This window comes from Copadichromis virginalis, linkage group LG7, assembly GCF_057382275.1.
Source record: "Copadichromis virginalis isolate Kocher_CV1m ecotype Utaka linkage group LG7, C_Virginalis_male_GT1.1, whole genome shotgun sequence".
Classification (NCBI taxonomy): Eukaryota; Metazoa; Chordata; class Actinopteri; order Cichliformes; family Cichlidae; genus Copadichromis; species Copadichromis virginalis.
Window position 1 is genome coordinate 59,728,501 of NC_140624.1, and position 19,689 is coordinate 59,748,189.

The 19,689-nt window shown below is 38.9% G+C and overlaps 2 protein-coding genes across 2 annotated transcripts; both read left to right on the top strand.

The window, feature by feature from the left end:
• The first annotated feature begins 267 nt into the window (after window positions 1-267).
• Window positions 268-5,241, top strand: derl2 (derlin 2). Its single transcript, XM_085464515.1, has 7 exons — window positions 268-423; window positions 2,376-2,441; window positions 2,881-2,954; window positions 3,181-3,274; window positions 3,459-3,654; window positions 3,793-3,883; window positions 4,690-5,241. Exons 1-7 carry the CDS (start codon window positions 331-333, stop codon window positions 4,793-4,795), a joined length of 720 nt encoding a protein of 239 aa, XP_085320641.1. The 5' UTR covers window positions 268-330; the 3' UTR covers window positions 4,796-5,241.
• Window positions 5,242-6,464: 1,223 nt separating this feature from the next.
• Window positions 6,465-16,815, top strand: LOC146706372 (SWI/SNF-related matrix-associated actin-dependent regulator of chromatin subfamily B member 1-like). The gene is made up of 9 exons (XM_085464516.1): window positions 6,465-6,794; window positions 8,656-8,767; window positions 9,487-9,595; window positions 9,813-9,950; window positions 12,504-12,631; window positions 12,713-12,879; window positions 13,604-13,794; window positions 13,888-14,019; window positions 15,109-16,815. The coding sequence occupies exons 1-9, from the start codon at window positions 6,705-6,707 to the stop codon at window positions 15,146-15,148; spliced, it is 1,107 nt and encodes a 368-aa protein (XP_085320642.1). The 5' UTR covers window positions 6,465-6,704; the 3' UTR covers window positions 15,149-16,815.
• Window positions 16,816-19,689: the final 2,874 nt, after the last annotated feature.

Consider the following 19,689-nt stretch of genomic DNA (forward strand, 5'->3'; position numbering starts at 1 on the left):
CAGGTAATATCCTATTTCGTCTTAGAACATTACGTGTATTTTCAAGTCTTCGTCTTTTTTTTTTCCTTTTTTTTGAACGTTATCATGTCAAACATGTCAAAACAAAATAAATAAAAACTGTACTACATTAGTTCTTCTTGAAATATGGAAACTACAAAAACCATCAGTCTTACGATCCACATCTGTATATTCAGTAAAAACATCGGCGAAAGACCATAGATTTATAGAAACTGGAACATTTGCCATTTGTCCAACGTGCTTGAATGCAGCACCGTTGGCTTTGTGGGATGACGTGTCAAGAAAGTGCCGGAAGCTTTCAGTCGGTCTAAAATGGCTTACCAGACGCTGCAACAGGAATACCTACAGATTCCTGTTGTTACCAGGGCATACACAACCGCCTGTGTACTCACAACTGCTGCGGTGGTAAGACTCATTCAGGTGTTCTTAGTGTTAGACAGGGAATAATAAACTCGCACTGCCTACCGCGGTCATCGTAAGGTGGTTACTTCGGTGCTAGCTCGGTGCTTGGGAACCTGTTAGAAGGGTACGTGCCTGAACGGAACCTAGTTGGATCTCTTGCTTAAGTGATATGAAGCAATAAGCGGAGCGGGCTACTTGTACCCGGTGCCACGGGTACGACCGATAATTTCCTTAGTGGCCTCACAAGCTACAGCTGTTGTTTATTTATCCTGTAGGGTTAAGTGCTACCTGGTGCTAGCGGCTCACGTCACTCTCATCATCATGGATAAACGTTATTAGAATTCTACAGTCCAGTTTTAGGGAATACATGTTATATATGCTCTTTCTTTCAAGCTGTCTTAGATGTAAAATGTGGGCACTGTCGCACTGCATTAGACGAATTTGTTTTTCTGCATGTGTGTGCAGCAGTGGGAAAAGGTGATACAGAACTGGCCGATGATGTTTCAGTTGGTCACAGTGGAGCCATTTTAAAGCCCATGTAGGTAGGTTGATAAGGTGTTGGGTGCAAATCATTCCTTCCCAGGAGAGGCCAGCCTACCAAAATTACTCCAAACCTGCGTCAACCACTAATTCTGCTAATATGAGTGGGCCAGATTTCACCCAGATACATCTTAAAAACCTCATAGCCGGTTATCGCAAAGGCTGGTTTGCCGTTATTGTTGCTGGGGTGGCATTAACAGTTAGGGTCAGAGGGCAGTTACTTTTCCACACAGGGTCAGGTATGTTTGGATAGCTTTTTCACTTAATGAATAAAATCACTAGTTAAAAAACTGAAATTTGTATTTGCTTGGGTTCTCTTTATGTAATGTTAAAATTTGCTTGATCTGAAAAAAAAAATGTGTGACAGTACAAAAAAGAGGGAAAGAAAGAATTCATTAAGGGGGGCTAAAAGTTTTTCACAGAACTGCATGAAGCTGACCGTGAAATTTTGGTATTTTGGAGCTTCTTATGGGTTTTTTTTTAAACAGTAGTCAGTATTTTTGAATTATTGTACTTATTACCATAAAATGGCTTATTTTCCAGTTACTGTTATGATGTGCACAGTCGTGTCATTTTCAGTTTCTGATGCAATAACAAGAAATATGCAAAATAGCTGCCTAAACCCCATGTGAGTTGGCTGATAAGGCATTCTGAGTGTACTTTTTACAGTACTGTCACAGTTCTGAAAGTAAATGCACTTCTTATTGATCATTGGATATTGGTATTTTCAGAGTCGGCAATATCAGCTATCAGCAAATAAGATGAATTTACCAGTGTCACAGGCTGATCTTGATCTGTGTTTTCTAGATTTGCTTTGTTTTTAATGTTTAAAAATAGTGTGACGATGAAGAGCTGAAGGACCTTAAGTGGATTTAACTGTTTGTGAAGATATATCTCTGGTACAAAGGAGAAAATAAATAACTAAAAGGCAACAAGAAATCCAGAGTAAAACAGTAGGGTTTCTCCAGCATTCACTGCTTTGATCTCAAATAGAAAGAGGAAATACAGGGGTAGATAATGGCTCAGTGTCAGTATTTTACAAAGTTTTACATGTCTTGTAAAACATGTCTTGATTCCTTGTTCATTACTAATACTTATAAATTAAAGTATTGTGATGTTGGTGCTTTTAGCTCCAGGTAACATTAAAGTGTAGAAAAGAAAGCGGAGCAGGACTCCGACTTGTCTGACTGCAGTTCTGTTGTCTTGATGAATCAAGCTTAGACTTATACTGTGTAAGCAGCTGTCTTATGCAGCTGATTTTCCAGAAAATGGCAGGTCAGATTTGTCTAAACCAGAGCATTATTTCTGTTTGTGTACACAGTGGACTAAGCTTGGTTTTAATAAAGATACACTGGATCTTTTTGTGCCATTGTCATTGTTGTTACATATAACTTATTCTTTGCTTTCTCTTTCAGCAACTAGAGATCATCACACCATTTCAGCTCTACTTCAACCCAGATTTAATTCTAAGAAATTATCAGGTGAGTTATCTGACCCTCAGTTTAAGACCATACCAAAATGAAAACCCGCTGTTTAAGCAGCCAGTCAGAAGATTGAAAATATATGGGTAAGCAGTAAAACTGAGGGACCTCAACAATGGGCAGTATAAGACAAATAATGATTATTTTGAACTGTGACTCAATAAAAACTACTCTAAACTAATACTAAAAATAAGGAACCGGAAAGTAACAGATCTGGTTCCATTTAACGAAAAATTTAAAACTGCTGGTGCAAAATATAAACTACAGTAAAATAATTACATAATTAAATAAAAATCAAGATTTCAACATTTCTATGTGAATGGGAACTTGTTGAGCTGAGAATTAAACAAAACCTGCACTGACATTATTTTAAACTGGACAAATGGATGTAGTAGTTTTACTGTTATCTGCAGCTGAATGTTGTTTCTTTCACTTCTAGGTATGGCGACTAATAACCAACTTCCTGTTTTTTGGTCCGGTTGGTTTCAATTTCCTGTTCAATATGATTTTTCTGTATCCTTCTCAGTTCCACAGCTCTTTACATATAAAGTCGCTATGCATGCTTTACTTTCTGGTTCACTGGGGAACACCGGGTGTGGTTTTAGAGATGATATGTTAAAAAGTTATGTACAAATAGAGTTCTTGTAAAAAATAAATAAAAAAAATTAAAGAACAAATTGGGATGATGGTGATGACGTGTACATTTTTCTCGCAGCTTTCCTTAACCATGTACTTGCAGGTACAGATACTGTCGAATGCTGGAGGAGGGCTCTTTCAGGGGACGCACGGCTGACTTTGTCTTCATGTTTCTCTTTGGTGGACTTCTTATGACTGTATCCTCTTAAATCGTTCAGAGAACAACTTTATATACGACATATAAGGAGTGTATGTATGTATATGTGGTAAGCAACTTTTCGATCTCTCTGCTGCCGTTGATTGATTATTAGTCTGTTAATGTTGGGCAGACACAAACAGTCAGCAGTAATGTTCAGCCATTTGTCCTCAATGAAGTCTCAGATATTTGGCACTTTTGTGAGTCTGGTGTTTCTGGGCCAGGCCTTCACCATCATGCTGGTATACGTGTGGAGTCGACGGAACCCGAATGTTCGCATGAACTTCTTTGGCCTGCTCAACTTTCAGGCACCCTTCTTGCCCTGGGTGCTAATGGGATTCTCACTTCTGCTGGGCAACTCTATCATCGTGGATCTTTTAGGTGCTTATAATTGACCCCTGCTGTCAGTGTTCAGTACTTTGGTGGTATGCTAAGATTTGCAGGTACCTGCTGTGTTTAGTGGTGTACAGCAAGGTTTTGATGGGTTAGAATAAAACTGATTTGTATTTTTCTCTTGAGGTATTGCTGTTGGTCATGTGTACTTCTTCCTGGAGGATGTTTTCCCAAATCAACCAGGTGGTGGAAGGTGGCTCAAGACCCCATCAATCATGTGAGTCACAGAATAATTGTAATATTTGTGGTGTGAGAGAAGTTTTAAGTAGCAGATGGGAATTTCTCTAAACAGACATGTGGCTGCAGTCACCATGTGCAGCTGGTCTTTACACACACAGAGGTGTCTGTTATAATTTAAGTACTTTTCTAAGATCCAGTTATTGTTCTTTCCTTAGATTTTTCTCTCTTCCCTAAGGCCAGCTGAAGTAGGAGAACAGTGGAAAAAGCATGTCATGCCCTTAAAATCAATAACGAGCTACAAAACACACTTCAAGCACAAATTAATTTGGTTGGCTGAAATCCAATTGTTGTTTCACGAAATGCTTTTGTCATTTAAACATTATGTTGACATATGCTCAAGCTATATTCTTCATTAACAGAAATAAAACTTGGAATTCACAAAGTACTAAACAGTGTCTTCGAAGACTAACTGAAATTGCGCAAGTTGCAAAACGCAGATAAGAGCAGACCTTTTTTTTTTTTTTCTATCAAAAATAGTGGATTCTTAAAAAATGACATCATCAAAAGGGGCTATGGTAGAAATTCATAATAAATTCATGGGAGGTTCCTATGTGGCTCTTGAAATCAAGGCAAACCCTGAAAAGACAAGAGGCCTACATATGTAGACAGCAGTCCGTTTCCATATTTTGTTCTGGATAAAGCTGCTGTGTATCTTCAGTTTGATTGTCCAACATAAAAAAAAATATGTCAATCTAACAAAAGTCCGTTCTTAGCTGCATCACTAGCACTACTTCTGTGTTTGTAGAAATGACTCATTCTCCTTTTGCCGTGTTTCTCCCACAGAAAGATGCTCTTTGACACTCCAGAAGAAGATGCCAACTATAACCCCCTGCCAGAGGACCGCCCGGGCGGGTTTGCATGGGGGGAAGGACAGCGCCTTGGTGGTTAAATACACCCTCTATTTCATCCCTGATCATCAGGTCACCTTCAGGGACCTTCTCTCAGAGAGTTGAAGACATGGTCTTTGTTTTTGACGTGTTTGTTTAGTTGTGGATGAGGAATGCCAAACAGCCACAAGTGGTTTGGAGATAACGGTGTGTTGTCTGTGTATATGGGCTTTAATCATCTTCACAAACTCTTCTTGATGCCAGGTCGTCGCTCTAAGACTATTTGATAGAATACAAGCTTCCGATGGAACTGTGGATGGTGAACCTGAGGGCCTCAGGTGATGTTTGTCTTTGTCTCCGGGGAAAAATAAATGAATAAATTATGGCATACAATTATATGAAAGAGGAAAATGACAGCAGTGGAATATTATTGAAATGAATTTATTTACAAAGAGTGCATTTTTTTTATTTCACTTTTTTAAAGAATAAATGTCTGTTGCAAACAACAGTTTGGTTTCATCTCTTTGAAGTGTTTTAGTTTTCGCTTGAAACCAAAGATGTTCTTACTAATTCTGAGTGTAAAAATGCAACATGTCAGTTGAAAGACTCTTGTAACTTGTCTTATTGTTAGAGACGGAGATGTCAGGATTTTCACTGTTTTTGATTTCATAGCCCATGAGGTGTGGCGCAAAGTGAGAATAATGGGTTAGCAAGCTATCTTGAGTCTAAAGGCAGACATTTCAATGTCATGTCAGATTTGCTGAATCTGCTGTAAGTGTAAAGTTGTTGGCATGTCAAAGCTACCCATTTGAAAACACCTTCAGGCATTTATGCAGCCAGTTATTATTAAGCAATATCTTTTTACAAGAACACTTAATTTTTCTTGCCTTATTGGTAGCAAAACAAAATTTTGACTTTTTGAAAATTCAAATGGTAGATATGTTTTTAAGTGTTCCAGAAAGATAAGTATGTAAATTTTGTTCCTTGCACGCACTTCTGGAATATTGGTGTCTTCTGCACTGTTGTCATATTTAATTTGATTGAGATAGCTTTAAACATATCTGTAATACACAATCCATTTTTATAGTAGACTTGCTGGAGTAGAAAGAATCCTTCATGTGCCTAAAAAAAATGGATTTATGAATACTTGGGCTAATCTCGGTTATTTGGCACTCTGTGTGTGTATTTTGATCCAATATCTAGAAGACCTATGTGCCGTTTGCATTAGATCAGCAGTCCCCAGCCCCCAAGGTGGTACCGGTCCATGAGTTGTTTGGTACCGGACCGTGAGAGTTGAGGCTTGGGTGTGAAATTTATGGTTTTCAAGGTTTTATAGGTTTTAGCATTTTTTTTTTATCATTAACTCGGTTTCCCTGGGTCTTTTCCCGTGTGTTATGAATAAATCTTCTTTTTTTGGTACCGGTACTGGTTTTATTTTGTTGTATTTATCCGCGGCACCTTAAAGGCCGGTCCGTGAAAATATTATCGGACATAAACCGGTCCGTGGCGCAAAAAAGGTTGGGGACCGCTGCATTAGATTCATAAGGAATTGTGAGAACTCTACAATAATATGGATATCGCAGATAACCTCTGCAGCTGGAGGAGTTAAATCTCATTTTAATGTAGAACAGTAGGGGCGGTAATGAGCACTGGAAATTGTTCATCCACTTTGAGCGAGGACAGAAAGAGAGTAGCATCCCATGAAGCGTTTAGACTTTTCGGGAAAAATTCTTCCAAATTTGAATGTCCTCATTTAATCCATCTAAATAGGGACTGGTACAGAAATTGCTGTAGTTTTCAATTTTTTGTGGATAATCTTCATGTCGTTTTATACTTGGTAAGCAGACATGCTCCTAATTGGAGTAAGCAAAATCTATTTGAAGGGACGATATCGGATTTCCCATTTTCAACTCAGGCTGCGAACGCACCTGAAGAAAGGCTGCTCAAATAATTAGCAGTGACTGCGTAAAGATGCAATTAGCTCTCAGTAAAACGTTTGGCCAGAAGCCGGTAAAATTTCAGCTCGAACAAGATGGAGACTTTTACATGGTGGGGTCGGAGGTATGTGACGGTCTGTACACAAACTTTCGGGGCCTAAATCTCTTATGCTTGCTGCAGTTATCCTTTCTGCTGGCTAGATGATGCTAGCATGCTAACGAGCGCCACTGATGCCTCAATAAACAAAGAAGCATGTGAAACGAAGAGCGGGGTGTAGTCAGTCAAACAAGCTGCTACCAAAGCTCTAATTGTGCCGTTCAAAACCAGTAAAAACTAACCTCAGCTTCTGCCGTTTTGCTGTAACTTGGTATTCCCCACTGGGTTACTGCAGTTACTTTATTTTAACATAACCCATTTCAACTAAGCTTGAGCCGTCTGCCATTATTATTCTGACCGTTTTGATGTCACTTTTGCGCTGCTTGAGTCGACAAACACAACCCACTTGGTTAAAAAAAAAAAAAAAAAAAAAAGGTGAATAAAAACGTATAGTTGTCCACTGCACTGTGCGGGCTAGCACTGTTTGGAAGACCTTAAAGGTATTTTTTGTAATCACCTTCTTTGCAGAGTTCAGTTAAATTTTTCACCACAGCAGCATTTTGGAGGCACCGATCTTAGGATGTTTTGTGACTCACTGCTGATCTTTTAAAGAATGGTTAAAATTTGATTGACAGTTACCGGTAGCTCAAAACATGGCATCAATACTGAGCTGTGGCACCTTCGAATGTCACATCCTACCTCAGCTGTTTGGAGGGAATGTCATGAGCTGCTATAGCTTCTAGCCCTGGTGTTGTCTTGTTAGGAGTTTCTTCTTGGTAAATTACTGTATGCATGTGCGGGTTAAAGGGTCTGATCCTCTCATTATGTCCACATTATTGCTTACAAGAAGAGAAACGGGGTTTATTTTCACACCTGGTTGGGGAAAAAAGTGTGTGTGTGTGTGTGTGTGTTTTGTTTTTCGTTTTTAAAGCAGAAGACTAGTTTGGAAATAAGACAGATCAAGATAAGACAGTTTTGGATGGTATTTCAAAGCCAGGACTGTGCTATGCTTACAACTGGTGCAGCTCCTTTTGTTTCTACAAACAGTGATTGAAATGTTTGATGTCATGCCAACTAATTTGAAAGCTAATGAAAAGCAGTCCTAATGTTTATTAACATTTGCAAGGTGGTTTGGAAACATTTGTTTTTCTTAATGAATGATTTGCATCTTTAGTGTGCTAATAGTTAAGACAACATCCATTTTCTTCAGATTATCCAGTTTGTTTGGGCTAAAGTCTATCCCCAACTGATTTAGTTCTGTTTCACATATTTAACAAGGAACTGGAAACATTCCTGAGAGATTTGGGTCCACAGTGTCTTCATAGCGTCACACTGATTGATTGATATCTTTTGACTACCTTTTGAACAGTGCAAAAGTGACATCAAAACGGTCTTAATACTAATGACAGACTGCTCAAGCTGCGTCACTTAAGCATGTTACACAAAGCAGAAAGATATTTTTTTCCAGTCTTACTTTATTTTAACATAACCCATTTCAACTAACTGCAGTAACCCAAGTTACGTAGGGAATACGAAGTTACAGCAAAACGGCAGAAGCTGAGGTTAGTTTTTACTGGTTTTGAATGGCACAATTAGAGCTTTGGTAGCAGCTTGTTTGACTGAGTGTACACATGCTTCTTTGTTTATTGAGGCATCAGTGGCGCTCGTTAGCATGCTAGCATCATCTAGCCAGCAGAAAGCAGTAGTTGGATCTGCATTTAAGAACACGGAAGAACAATTACAGCTAAATCACTATAAACAAAAAATGAAATGGTCCTTTTGATAGAACTGCAGTTATGACAGGTGCTGTTATCTGTTTCTTTGGTTCTTTGTTTTTAACATTTGTTTCACTGTGGATTGGAAAAACACATGCACTTTGCTGTTCAAGGTTGGAAACTATCTGCGGATGTTCAGAGGCTCCCTTTATAAAAGATATCCATCTTTATGGAGGAGGCTGGCCTCTGTGGAGGAGAGAAAGAAAATTGTAGCATCGTCACATGGTGAGTGGCTTTTTGTATGTGTGCAGGGTAAGGGGTTACTGTGGATACTAACATGATTTGGACTACTCCCAGGGTTGTATAGAATTTCCTATCCACAAAATCTTCTGCAGACATGAAGGCAGTTTGAGAAAACCCCGGACACTACCACAACAAAAAAATACTAAAGTCCTACTTTCAATCAATTACTCAAAATGATATGGAGAAATGTAAGCAATACACTCAGCTGTGCAGAAATAAAAAAGTACATTTACCTTCAAAAAACGAGTTAAGTCCGTAGATGGCAAAAACTGCAAACATTTCAAGTATTTAAACAATATTATGCCTGAGTTTATTACTGGACTATCAATTACATCATGTATCTTGAGACTTTACCTTTACAGATTGATGTGACTGTCAGTGTTGTTACAGATGACTAAAAGTAAACTTAAAAAATCCAAAAACATTTCCTGTAACTGAAATAAAATAAATCCTTTTAATATTGTGTACTTACAAAAAATTAAAAAACAGTAAGAACAAAAAGTATACAATATTACTTGTGTACTTTAATATTTTTTAATTAAAGTGCAATAGTAAAAACTTTTTCCTTTTTAAAGTAAAATTTATAGGAAATGTCTTTAATTTTGGTGTTGAGCTGAACTTCTTGCTGCAAACAAATATTGCCCCCCCAAAAAAGCTAAAGCTACTGTGTCTTTGTTCTCTGGACGATTGTTCATTTACAGCCACCAGTGTTACTCTGCTGAAGGCTTCAGAGTGTGAAGAGATCTTTGATGGAAATGATGAGAAATACAAAGCAGTGTCTATCAACACAGAGCCCCCTGCTTACCTCAGGTAATCTGCTGATGAATGCAGACCCCAGTTATACGATGACATCAACTCATGACTCAGTTTTGTTGGTTGCATAGATGAATGGAGTTTTTTGTTTTGTTTTTTTACATTTTAGCAAAGCTTCAAGAGAGCTTTGATAAGTCTGTAATTCTAAGTGATGAAATCCCTTATTGCTGATCATTGTTGAGACAGAAGATGTTTGTTTATTCTTCTTGTAAAGGGAGCAAAAGGCAAAGAGAAGTAGTCAGTGGGTTCCCACACTGCCCAACAGCTCTCACCATCTGGATGCTGTGCCTTGCTCCACCACCATCAACCGGAACCGAATGGGCCGTGACAAGAAGAGGACCTTCCCTCTTTGGTATGGAAGCTGTTTGTTCCCATTCTCATGTGTTTTGTGGACTTATTACTACTGTATGTATTCTGCTTGTTCATGTCAGAGTTAAGGTTCGCAATGACACACCATCATGTAATATAATTCAACAGCACAATCCTGGGCCTTTAAAAAATGAACGCATCATTCTTTATTCATTTGTCAGCAACTACAACTCACCAATGACCATTAAAATGATCATATTTCATAGCTTATCTAGTAGAATTTACTACATTGTTTCTGAACTTCTCAGCATAGTTTGTAGTACATACAGAAATCAGGCATATCAATGTGATCACTGACATGTGAAGTGAATAACACTCTTCGCCGTGGCACCTGATAGTGGGTGGGAGCGAGTGAACGATTTGTCCTTAAAATGGGCAAGTGTCTTTCAACAAGTTTGGTGGCTTGGCTAGCCAAATTATGATGGCTAGAAGACTAGGTGAGAGCATCTACATAACTGCAGCTCTTGTGGGGTGTTCCCAGTCTGCAGTGGTCTGTGTCTAAGGAAGGACCAGTGATGAACCAGTGACAGAGTCATTAAAGCTCCTTGATGCATATGGAGAGAGAAAGCTGGGCCATGTGGTTCAGTCCAACAGACAGTTTGATTAACAACAGTAAATCAAATATCTGAAAAAATTTAATGCTGGTTTTGATAGAAAGGTACACAGTGTCCCACACTTTGTTGTATATGGGGCTGCATAGCATTCAGATCAGCCAGGATGCCCATGTCAACTACCAAGAGCACCAATAATGGGTGTGTGAGCATCAGAACTTGATCACAGAGCAATGGAAGAAGGTGGCCTGGTCTGATTAACTACATGTTTTTTTACATTACACTAGATGAGTGTGCATCTTACCTGGGAAACACCTAGCACCAGGATGCACTACGGGAAGAAGGTGAGCCCATGGAGGCAATATGATGCTTTGGACAATGATCTGCTTGGAAATCTTGAGTCCTGCCATCCATGTGGATGTTACTTTCACATGTACCACCTACCTAAGCATTGTTGCAGACCATGTAGATCCTGTCACGGAAATGGTATTTGCTGATGGCTTTGGCCTCTTTCAGCCGAGTAATGTCAAGATGGACAGCAATCAGCATATGTGGGATGTGCTGGACAAACAAGTCTGATCCACGCAGGCCCCACACAGCTTACAAACTCAATAAATCTCTTGCTAACATCTTGGTGCCAAATACCAGAGCACACCTTCAAGGGTCTAGTGGAGCTGATGCCTTGAGCAGTCAGGGCTGTTTGGCAGCTACCCTGGGGCCAACACAAAATATTCCTGCCAATTTAAGTGACAGAAATGAATATAATATTAAAAATTAATATTTGGATCAATCACCATCTGACAGTAAATGTTTTGTGTTGTTCTACTTATTCTATTGGCCAGCTGTTACATATCTGTTTCAGGTCTTTCTGGATTTGCTTGTAGTAAAGCCACTCTTGATGAATCTTGCTCACATTTATTTAGAGAACAGCTACCTCAGTTTTCAAGATCCCACACAGTCTCCATCAGTTGTTTACTTTTTATATCAACAACATTGATTGTCTTTACTCACTTGCTCATTTGGATAGTCTTTTTTTGTACATAGTCTAGTAGTTTTCCCTTCAGTAATTTCACTTTTATTCAGTAATTTGCTCAGCTCTTGGTAGATAGCATTGGTGACACTAGGGTGGCTGTGGCTCAGGCAGTTGAGCAGGTCATCTGCCAGTTGGAAGGTTGTTGATTCAATTCTTGGCTGCTCTAGCATGGATGCCAAAGTATCATTTGGCAAGTATCCTTGCTCCCAGTGTCCTCATCAGAATGTGAATGTTACAAAGTCATGTTACTACATACCTGAAACTTATGAAACAAACAAAACCAACATAACAGAATGAGAATACAAGTAAATAAATAGAAAATCCATATACTTTGATTATGAGATAGAGTTAGCAATAGTCATATGTAAAGTAGCATTGGCATGCTTATATTATACCAGGGCCCGTGAGAAAATGGCAGCAATATCCAAACTGGCATACAGCATAAATAGGTCCCATATTTTATGAAACCTATGGTCCCTACTATGTAACTTGCATGTTAGGAAGTCTTACAACACATATTCCAGTACCTTTTGCTGCCATTGAGTCTTAGATGGGCCCGTGCCCATGATCCAGTTCAAAAGGACACATTTCCTTGCATAGAACGTTAGCAGCCTGTAAAGCTGCTTTCCAAACTTCCCTCTGATTTTTGTCATTCGCTGCTCCGAGTAGCATGCACAATGAATTGCATTCAGTGTCAGTAGAGAAGATCTTATCCAGTTCACATTTTATAACGAACCAAAATTGTTGTATTTTCCTGCAGGACCATAGACAATGCGTGAGGTTGCCCATCTCTATTTTACATTTAGGGCACAGCGGAGAAAGGTCTGAATTGTATCTATGACCTTGAGAAAGTGATATGTGAGCTCTGTGTGGAATTTTAATTTGGATTAGTGTTGACCATTTTGAGTAAAACAAGAATAATGCAACATCAGATTGTATGCATCTCACTTAGTTTTGATGACCACGACCCTGCAGTAATCCATGAGAATGCAGCCCAGATAGAGGCACTGGTCCCTGTTCGTCTAGACATGGAGATAGATGGGCAGAAACTGCGGGATACCTTCACATGGAATATGAATGGTACTTATACACGTCTACTACTTTGAAAATATCTGCAACATCTGGTGCTATTTTGTGTTTAATTACCTGCTTTTTCCTTAGAAAAACTTATGACCCCAGAGATGTTTGCTGAGATTTTGTGTGATGACCTCGACTTGAATCCTCTGGCTTTTGTCCCAGCCATCGCATCAGCTATTCGTCAGCAGATTGAGTCTTACCCCACTGACAGTCTCTTAGAAGACCAGGCGGACCAGAGAGTCATCATCAAGGTAGGTGCTGCACCGAAGTAACAATTTTAACAGGAAGTCAAGAAATGACATGTCTAGCAAGAAAATTTTAAATTATTTTAGACAAGCTCATCAGCCATGATCAATGATGTATATCTTAACCTGATTTGATTTAATTCAATTTTATTTATACAGCACCAAATCATAGCAGTTACATCAAGGTACTTTATATTGTAAGGCAAAGACCCCATAATAATGCAGTATGCATGCCAAAGCAATCAAATGACCCCCCTTTGGCCAAGCACAACAGTGGGCTCTGTAAAGACCAGTGGGGGGTCATGACAGGACAAAAATTGCACTGAAAGGATTAATAGTAACTAAAAAGCATATTGAAGGACATATCCTGATCAAAATGACTCCAAGATTCCTTACAGTGTTACTGGAGGTCAAGATAATGCCATCGTGCACAAGCATCTATTTAGATAACATATTTCTAAGATTAACATTAAGGCTGAGTACAATTATCTCAGTTTTATCTGAATTTAGAAGCAGGAAATTAGAGGTCATCCAGGTCTTTGTCTATTCCTGCAGTTAAGCTATTTGTTGTCTCATCTGGCTTCATGGATAGATAGACCTGTGTATCATCTGCATAGCAATGAAAATGCCTGCCTAAGGGAAGCATGTATAATGTAAACAAATCTTGGCAGTGTTGAACAGAAATAAGTCTATAATAGGTTGGTATATGAAAATTTCATATGTCCCACAGCTGAACATCCATGTAGGGAACATCTCTCTGGTGGACCAGTTTGAGTGGGACATGTCAGAGAGGGAGAACTCTCCAGAGTCATTTGCATTGAAGCTGTGCTCTGAGCTGGGTCTCGGCGGGGAGTTTGTCACCACTATTGCCTACAGCATCCGTGGTCAGCTCAGCTGGCACCAGAGGACCTATGCTTTCAGGTAAGTCACTGTAATAAGCCTTTGAGAATGACTGTGAATCTTGGTGTGTTATGGTGCACTCATTTGTTACTCTCATACTTGGAATGTGTCCAGTGAGAACCCACTACCCACAGTAGAGATTGCCATTCGCAACACAGGTGATGCAGACCAGTGGTGCCCCCTGTTGGAGACCCTGACAGATGCGGAAATGGAGAAGAAGATCAGAGACCAAGACAGAAACACAAGGTGACACAGTCAGATGCATTTAATATAGTTATTATCTGCTCCATTGACTTTTATCAGACTGACAGTCATATGGTGCCACTAAATAGGTTAGTAATTAAAAAAAAAAAAAAAAAGGATCCCATAAATGGGCAGAGTCACAAATTCAAAGTGTACATGTTGTACATGTTAATTAGTCTACGCTTCAGAACATGGTTGATGAACTCATGATGAAATGTAATATCGAGGCTTTATTTTCAGAGCAGCTGAGCAGAACGGGTTCAACTCTGAGTGTTAATAGTGCAATATCAAAATCAGCCTAACAATGTTTCCCTGCAGAGACGTTCTAAAAATCTCTGATCTTTAACAACAGTGCATCTCACCCGTCTCACGCTCTTCATAAAAGCTTCATTATTCCTCTTATTCCATCATTGAAGTAATGGAAGGCTCTAGCCACCATTTTCAGTATTCCACACCTTGGGCAGCCTTGGCTGGATGCATTGTTTTTGACTTGTCTGTCCATCCTTACATATTAATTTAAATGGGGTTTTTTTTCTCATGAAATAATCTATAATCAGTAGTGTAGAGTCATTTACACAGTAGTGTTTTGAAACCTCTTTTTTCAGAAGCCATAATTCTTGCATCATCTAAGACATGATATGGATGATATAGTCATTGTGAATTTTAATTTCCTTGCAATGGGAGTGGTTTTAACTATTAATATTTACATAGTTTGGGCCAGTATATAAAAGGAACTCCTTATAAGTTCCTATATGCTGCTTTTCTACTCTGAGCACTTAATGCAACATGCATCAGTCATTCATGCATACAAGCATACACTGACGTGCTTTCTATCTAACATTCACACTCTTGCAGTATCTTGCAGACTGGAAGAGCCAGGCATTGAACCTTCTTTACAATAATTTACTGATTGTTTAATGGTGTCATCTCAATAATTAAGATCAGTGTGTATGTATTGTGGCACTAGAACGTATGCATGTCTTTTTTTAGTTTGACCAAATCATACTTTGTACTGGGTTATCAGGCTTGTAAAATCTCTGATCATTCCTACAGTTTTTAAAGAATTCTTCTTCAAATAAACTGTTTTTGTAGGCGTATGAGACGACTGGCCAACACCGCCCCCTCTTGGTAGAAGGCAATGTGAAGCTGGTCAGGAGGCTCCTGTTACTCGTTAAAACAACTAAGGACATAAGTCATCCTTAAAGCATCAACGTAGCATCTGGACGAGCGTGAACACAGACGTATGTATGGTCAGTTCTGCGGCAGCCTGTGATTAAGGACACCGCATTTCTCAGCACACATGGACTCCACCACCAATATGTTTCACTCTGCTCATGGCAGCAGCATACTGCTAAGTATCAAATGTTTACTCTAGAGGAACTGATTCAGATGTCTGAGACACACACACACACACACAGTGATGCTCACATTAGGTCAATGCACATGGTATTGAGTTTATTTATGTGAATGGTTACTGAAATGACAACCTGATCTGAACAGCTTTATGTACTTGGACAAGTGGAACATCTTCATGTTTCTAACAGGGAACTAATATCATCTACAGCAGCAGTTGTCTTACTTAGATATTAGTATTACACTGTGTTTTTCCCTTTTTAATAAGGCATGTCAGCATTTCTGTCACATGGCCTACATTTGGATTTCTGAGACTTGATGTACTATGGAGATGGAAAGATCAGTCAGTCCATTAGTCCTTCAGCAGAAGAATGTTATCTGTTTTTTGAATAGATCCCAACAGAAAAATAGCCAAGAGATGATGGTTTTTATGGTTTCAGACTTTTCCAAAGAAACCGTTTATTAATAATCATATTAATACGAGTCAAGTGAGATTTCGCCTGTTTCAACCTGGCTAAAAAATCTGAATGTCTGTCTTTGGGTTGACCGCTTGAGGTGTTTCCTCCTTTAATTTGAAAGCATTCTACCATTCACCTTAATTTTCAATATCTATATTGCTATAAGACAACCAAGCCATGTTTGGGTTGTCTTTTTGTTGTCGTTTGTTTGTTTTCATTTTATTTTTTTACTTATGGATGTTCAGACCCAATTCTTTGTCATAATGCACCTTTGTATGTATCTGTGCGTTAGAGGAATTGCCAAACATTTAAATAGAGAGCAGTAAGCAGCCATGACTTTTTAGGGCTTTTGGGGACGTTTGAAAGGATCTGCTGGATTTCTGCATTAACATTCTGTACTCACAGGCTTTTTATGGTCCCACAAGTGTGTTCAGAAGTGGAACATGGAAAACCTGTAAGTGTGAAGTCTGGATAGTAGAAGGACCCAAAGAGCTGACAGGTTGGTGAAGGTCAACAACAATTTATTTTTGAAAAGTAAAAAAATTGAAGTACTTAAAGGGTAACGCTGCCTCAGATCCCTGCCTCAGATCTGTAAAGTCCTTTCAGTGAATGAGAGTTGAATTGATTTTAGCATGTAGACGGTGTTCTGATTGTAGTTTTGTGCACTAGTAGACATCTGCATGCTGAAACCTAGATGGTTCATACTGTTCCCTGTGCATGAGGGACTGATTGTTCCACTGTTACTTCACTCCAGCCTCCTTTTTCAGCTAGCATGGAGGAGTGAAAACAAGTTGAAAATATTTATTTTCTATCATAAAGTGATGATTTTCAACTTGAATATACTCTGAAGAATTATGTTAACATGTACTGTTGCTTCTTTCTTTTATTTGTTTTGTTACTGTCGCTTTATAGTAATTTTTTGCTTTTTCTTTTGCTTTTCCTATGAAAAATAAAAAAAAAAATGCCTGTTGGGAACCTACTGCTTTAACCTGTTTGTCTTCAAGTCACATTTTTAACCATTTCATGAACTGAAATATAGTAGTACATATTTAAAAAAAAAAATGGTATACTGCACCATTTGTTTATCTTTTTGTTTTATAAACAAAGTGAGATATTTCAAGCTATTTGTTTGAGGTTTGATCTCAAACCTTCAAAAAGCAGTATTTAACTCATTTAGAAGAATCAACAATATGTGAAATATAAGAAATAAATTTAAGCTGAACTGATCTGAATTAAAATCAGTTACAGTAATAAACTGTAGAGTGTATTTTGTGAAAGTTCTCAGGAACAGTGATGTGCAGCAGTGGGTCCCTCAGTCTATCCTGACTCAGAACACTTGAAGTTCTCACACATGGAAATCGAATGTATGATAAGCTGCAGGATTCAAACACAAGTGTAACTTATAAATACATGTTCATGCTTTTATGAAACAATGAGAGAGAGAAGGGAAAAGAGCAGGGCAGACAGAAAGGTGACAGTCTCAGGTGTATAGACTATAACAAAACGGTAACAGGAGTATTTTCTGTTTGTGTTATTAGCAGTACTAAATAAGATCCCAGCTGGTGATCACATGTTTGACTTCTATGAAAAAAGCACCTTTCTTTTAGCTTAAGGAGTAAACCATCAGCTCGTTAAAACAAACGTTAAAGTCCGTTTGGCTTGACACCACGGAACCGAGCCAGCGCAGTAATCGAGCTAACATTAACAGTACTATGAATCCTGGTTGTACCGTGTATATTCGGGACTGAAAACCAGGCAGCATTCACAACCTGTCTGCATTTCAGCTTGTTCTGTTTGTGGATATAACACTGACTTTAATTGTCGAAAAACTCTTCACATTCTCTGTAAGATTAAAGTTAACCATTGAACGCCGTATATTTTAAAGGCTTTAAAACCAAGTAGAACCTGAACCGCGTTAAGTACTAACACCACTAATTTTGCCGACATGTGGCCAACAGTATTGTTTTAATGTTCTTCGTTATTAAAGCATTTGTATCGCTCCATAAATAACAGATCATGTCACATGTCCACATCAATGCTCCCTCTATTTTTTCATGTGTATGAGCGAACATACAAACTCCCTGAGCGGTCTCTTGTGAGCAACAGCAGATGTGTGCACTGCAGGCACGTGCAGAGGGGGGCTGGAGGGGCCCCGCCCCTTTCCTGATGGGTGCCCAAAGTGCCCTTTTGTTGAGGCAACTTTTTAAAAAATTTTTAGTGTGTGTGTGTGTGTGTGTGTGCGTGCGGAGTCCTGTCTGTGCCCCTCAACAATAATATTTAACTATTAATCACAGTTTTGCTAAATCAGAATCAGAATGGGTTTTATTGCCAAATGTTGAGCAGGTTTACAACATTAGGAAATTGCTGCGGTGCTTCAGTGAAAACATGCTGTCATAAATTGCGCTTAAATAGACATGAAAAAAATAAAAGTAAGAATTAAAAGTGCTACGTAGAAAGATATATACATGAGTGCAGGTGGTGATCAGTGCCAAAACATGGAATCATGCAGTGAACACAGCGTAGGGTCATGAGTTAGTGGTGGGGACAGTCGTACGTTTATTGTTCATGTGTCCAACAGCAGAGGGGAAGAAACTGTTCTTATGGCGAGAGGTTCTGGTGCGAATGGACCGGAGCCTCCTGCCTGAGGGGAGCAGGTCAAACAGACTGTATCCAGGGTGAGAAGGGTCAGCTGAGATCCGAGCTGCACGCCGCAGTGTCCTGGAGGTGTACAGGTCCTGCAAAGATGGGAGTCTACAGCCAATCACCTTCTCAGCAGAGCGCACAACACGCTGCAGTCTCAGTAAGTAAATAAAAGGATCTGGCTTGCATCAGTCACATGATCACATTTAACCAATGATCGCCCTTGACGGCAGAACGCGCTGGTTACGAGCCGGGAACGAGCTCACAAAGAGCACGCGCATTTTTTCCGGTCCGGAGCTGTAGGAGAAACACAAGTTAACTCAGAGACACAGACTGATGCGACAAAACCAGTAAGTAGGTGTACAGCGTACACTGTAGTGTATAGCACCCAGGAGTATTCGCTTATTTTGTACACGTTGGTAAGCTGTCTTGTTGCAACTGATGAACTGAAACAAACGAGCTGTGCAACAGTGCGACAAACATTACCTGTCCTTTTATTAACTGCACAAGTAGTGCTGGTCACAGCTGCTGGCTACCTGTGTAAGGCTGTCATGGGTCTGTAGCTCTGTCACCGTTTTAGGGAACATATTTAGTTTTAAAGTATTTAGAAACATATTTAGTTTTAAAGCAAGTTACAGGGCTTTTCCTGCCTTTCTGGAGGGATTATATTTCACTAAAAAATGATCTAATATGCATGTCCACATAATTATGCATTATTATAATTATAATATATTAAAAAACACACACTGTATTTTAAAGAACATACATTAAGAAGCAGATTATATTAGATTTATATTTTAAATAAGACAAAATTAGGATTTTACAGCAGTAAAAATAAGCTTTGCCCTGCACAGAGTGGATAGTGAAACAAATGGAATCATCATAATGACATTATTTCATATTTATTACTTCCCCCTCCTCATTGCTTTATTATTGTAGCTCTAGTAATAAATAATAATGTAAGGATGCCCATAGTATATACAGTATTATGAAGAAGGTCTAAAATTTCACTGTGTGCGTGCATGTGTGTGTTTTATGTATATGGATTATTTTAAATTATTACTCATGATATAACATTGTCCAGACATGCCTGGTAAGGACATGAGGAGGAAACAGTAGGAGCTGTGTGAGGCTACTAAAGGCAGTGCTATAACATTTTTCTGTCATCATTTTATTATAGATTAAGTGCAAGAGTTGTTAGGTGTGGATAATTAGATTATAG

What these genes read in the sequence shown, in the direction of transcription:
- derl2 (XM_085464515.1), top strand. Translation starts at nt 331, where the DNA reads ATGGCTTACCAGACGCTGCAACAGGAATACCTACAGATTCCTGTTGTT. An exon ending in TTGGTGGACTTCTTATGACT is followed by an intron (nt 3,275 to 3,458) that starts GTATCCTCTTAA and finishes ATGAAGTCTCAG; the next exon opens with ATATTTGGCACTTTTGTGAG. An exon ending in TATCATCGTGGATCTTTTAG is followed by an intron (nt 3,655 to 3,792) that starts GTGCTTATAATT and finishes TTTTCTCTTGAG; the next exon opens with GTATTGCTGTTGGTCATGTG.
- LOC146706372 (XM_085464516.1), top strand. Translation starts at nt 6,705, where the DNA reads ATGCAATTAGCTCTCAGTAAAACGTTTGGCCAGAAGCCGGTAAAATTT. An exon ending in AAGAGGACCTTCCCTCTTTG is followed by an intron (nt 9,951 to 12,503) that starts GTATGGAAGCTG and finishes CATCTCACTTAG; the next exon opens with TTTTGATGACCACGACCCTG. An exon ending in ACCAGAGAGTCATCATCAAG is followed by an intron (nt 12,880 to 13,603) that starts GTAGGTGCTGCA and finishes TATGTCCCACAG; the next exon opens with CTGAACATCCATGTAGGGAA.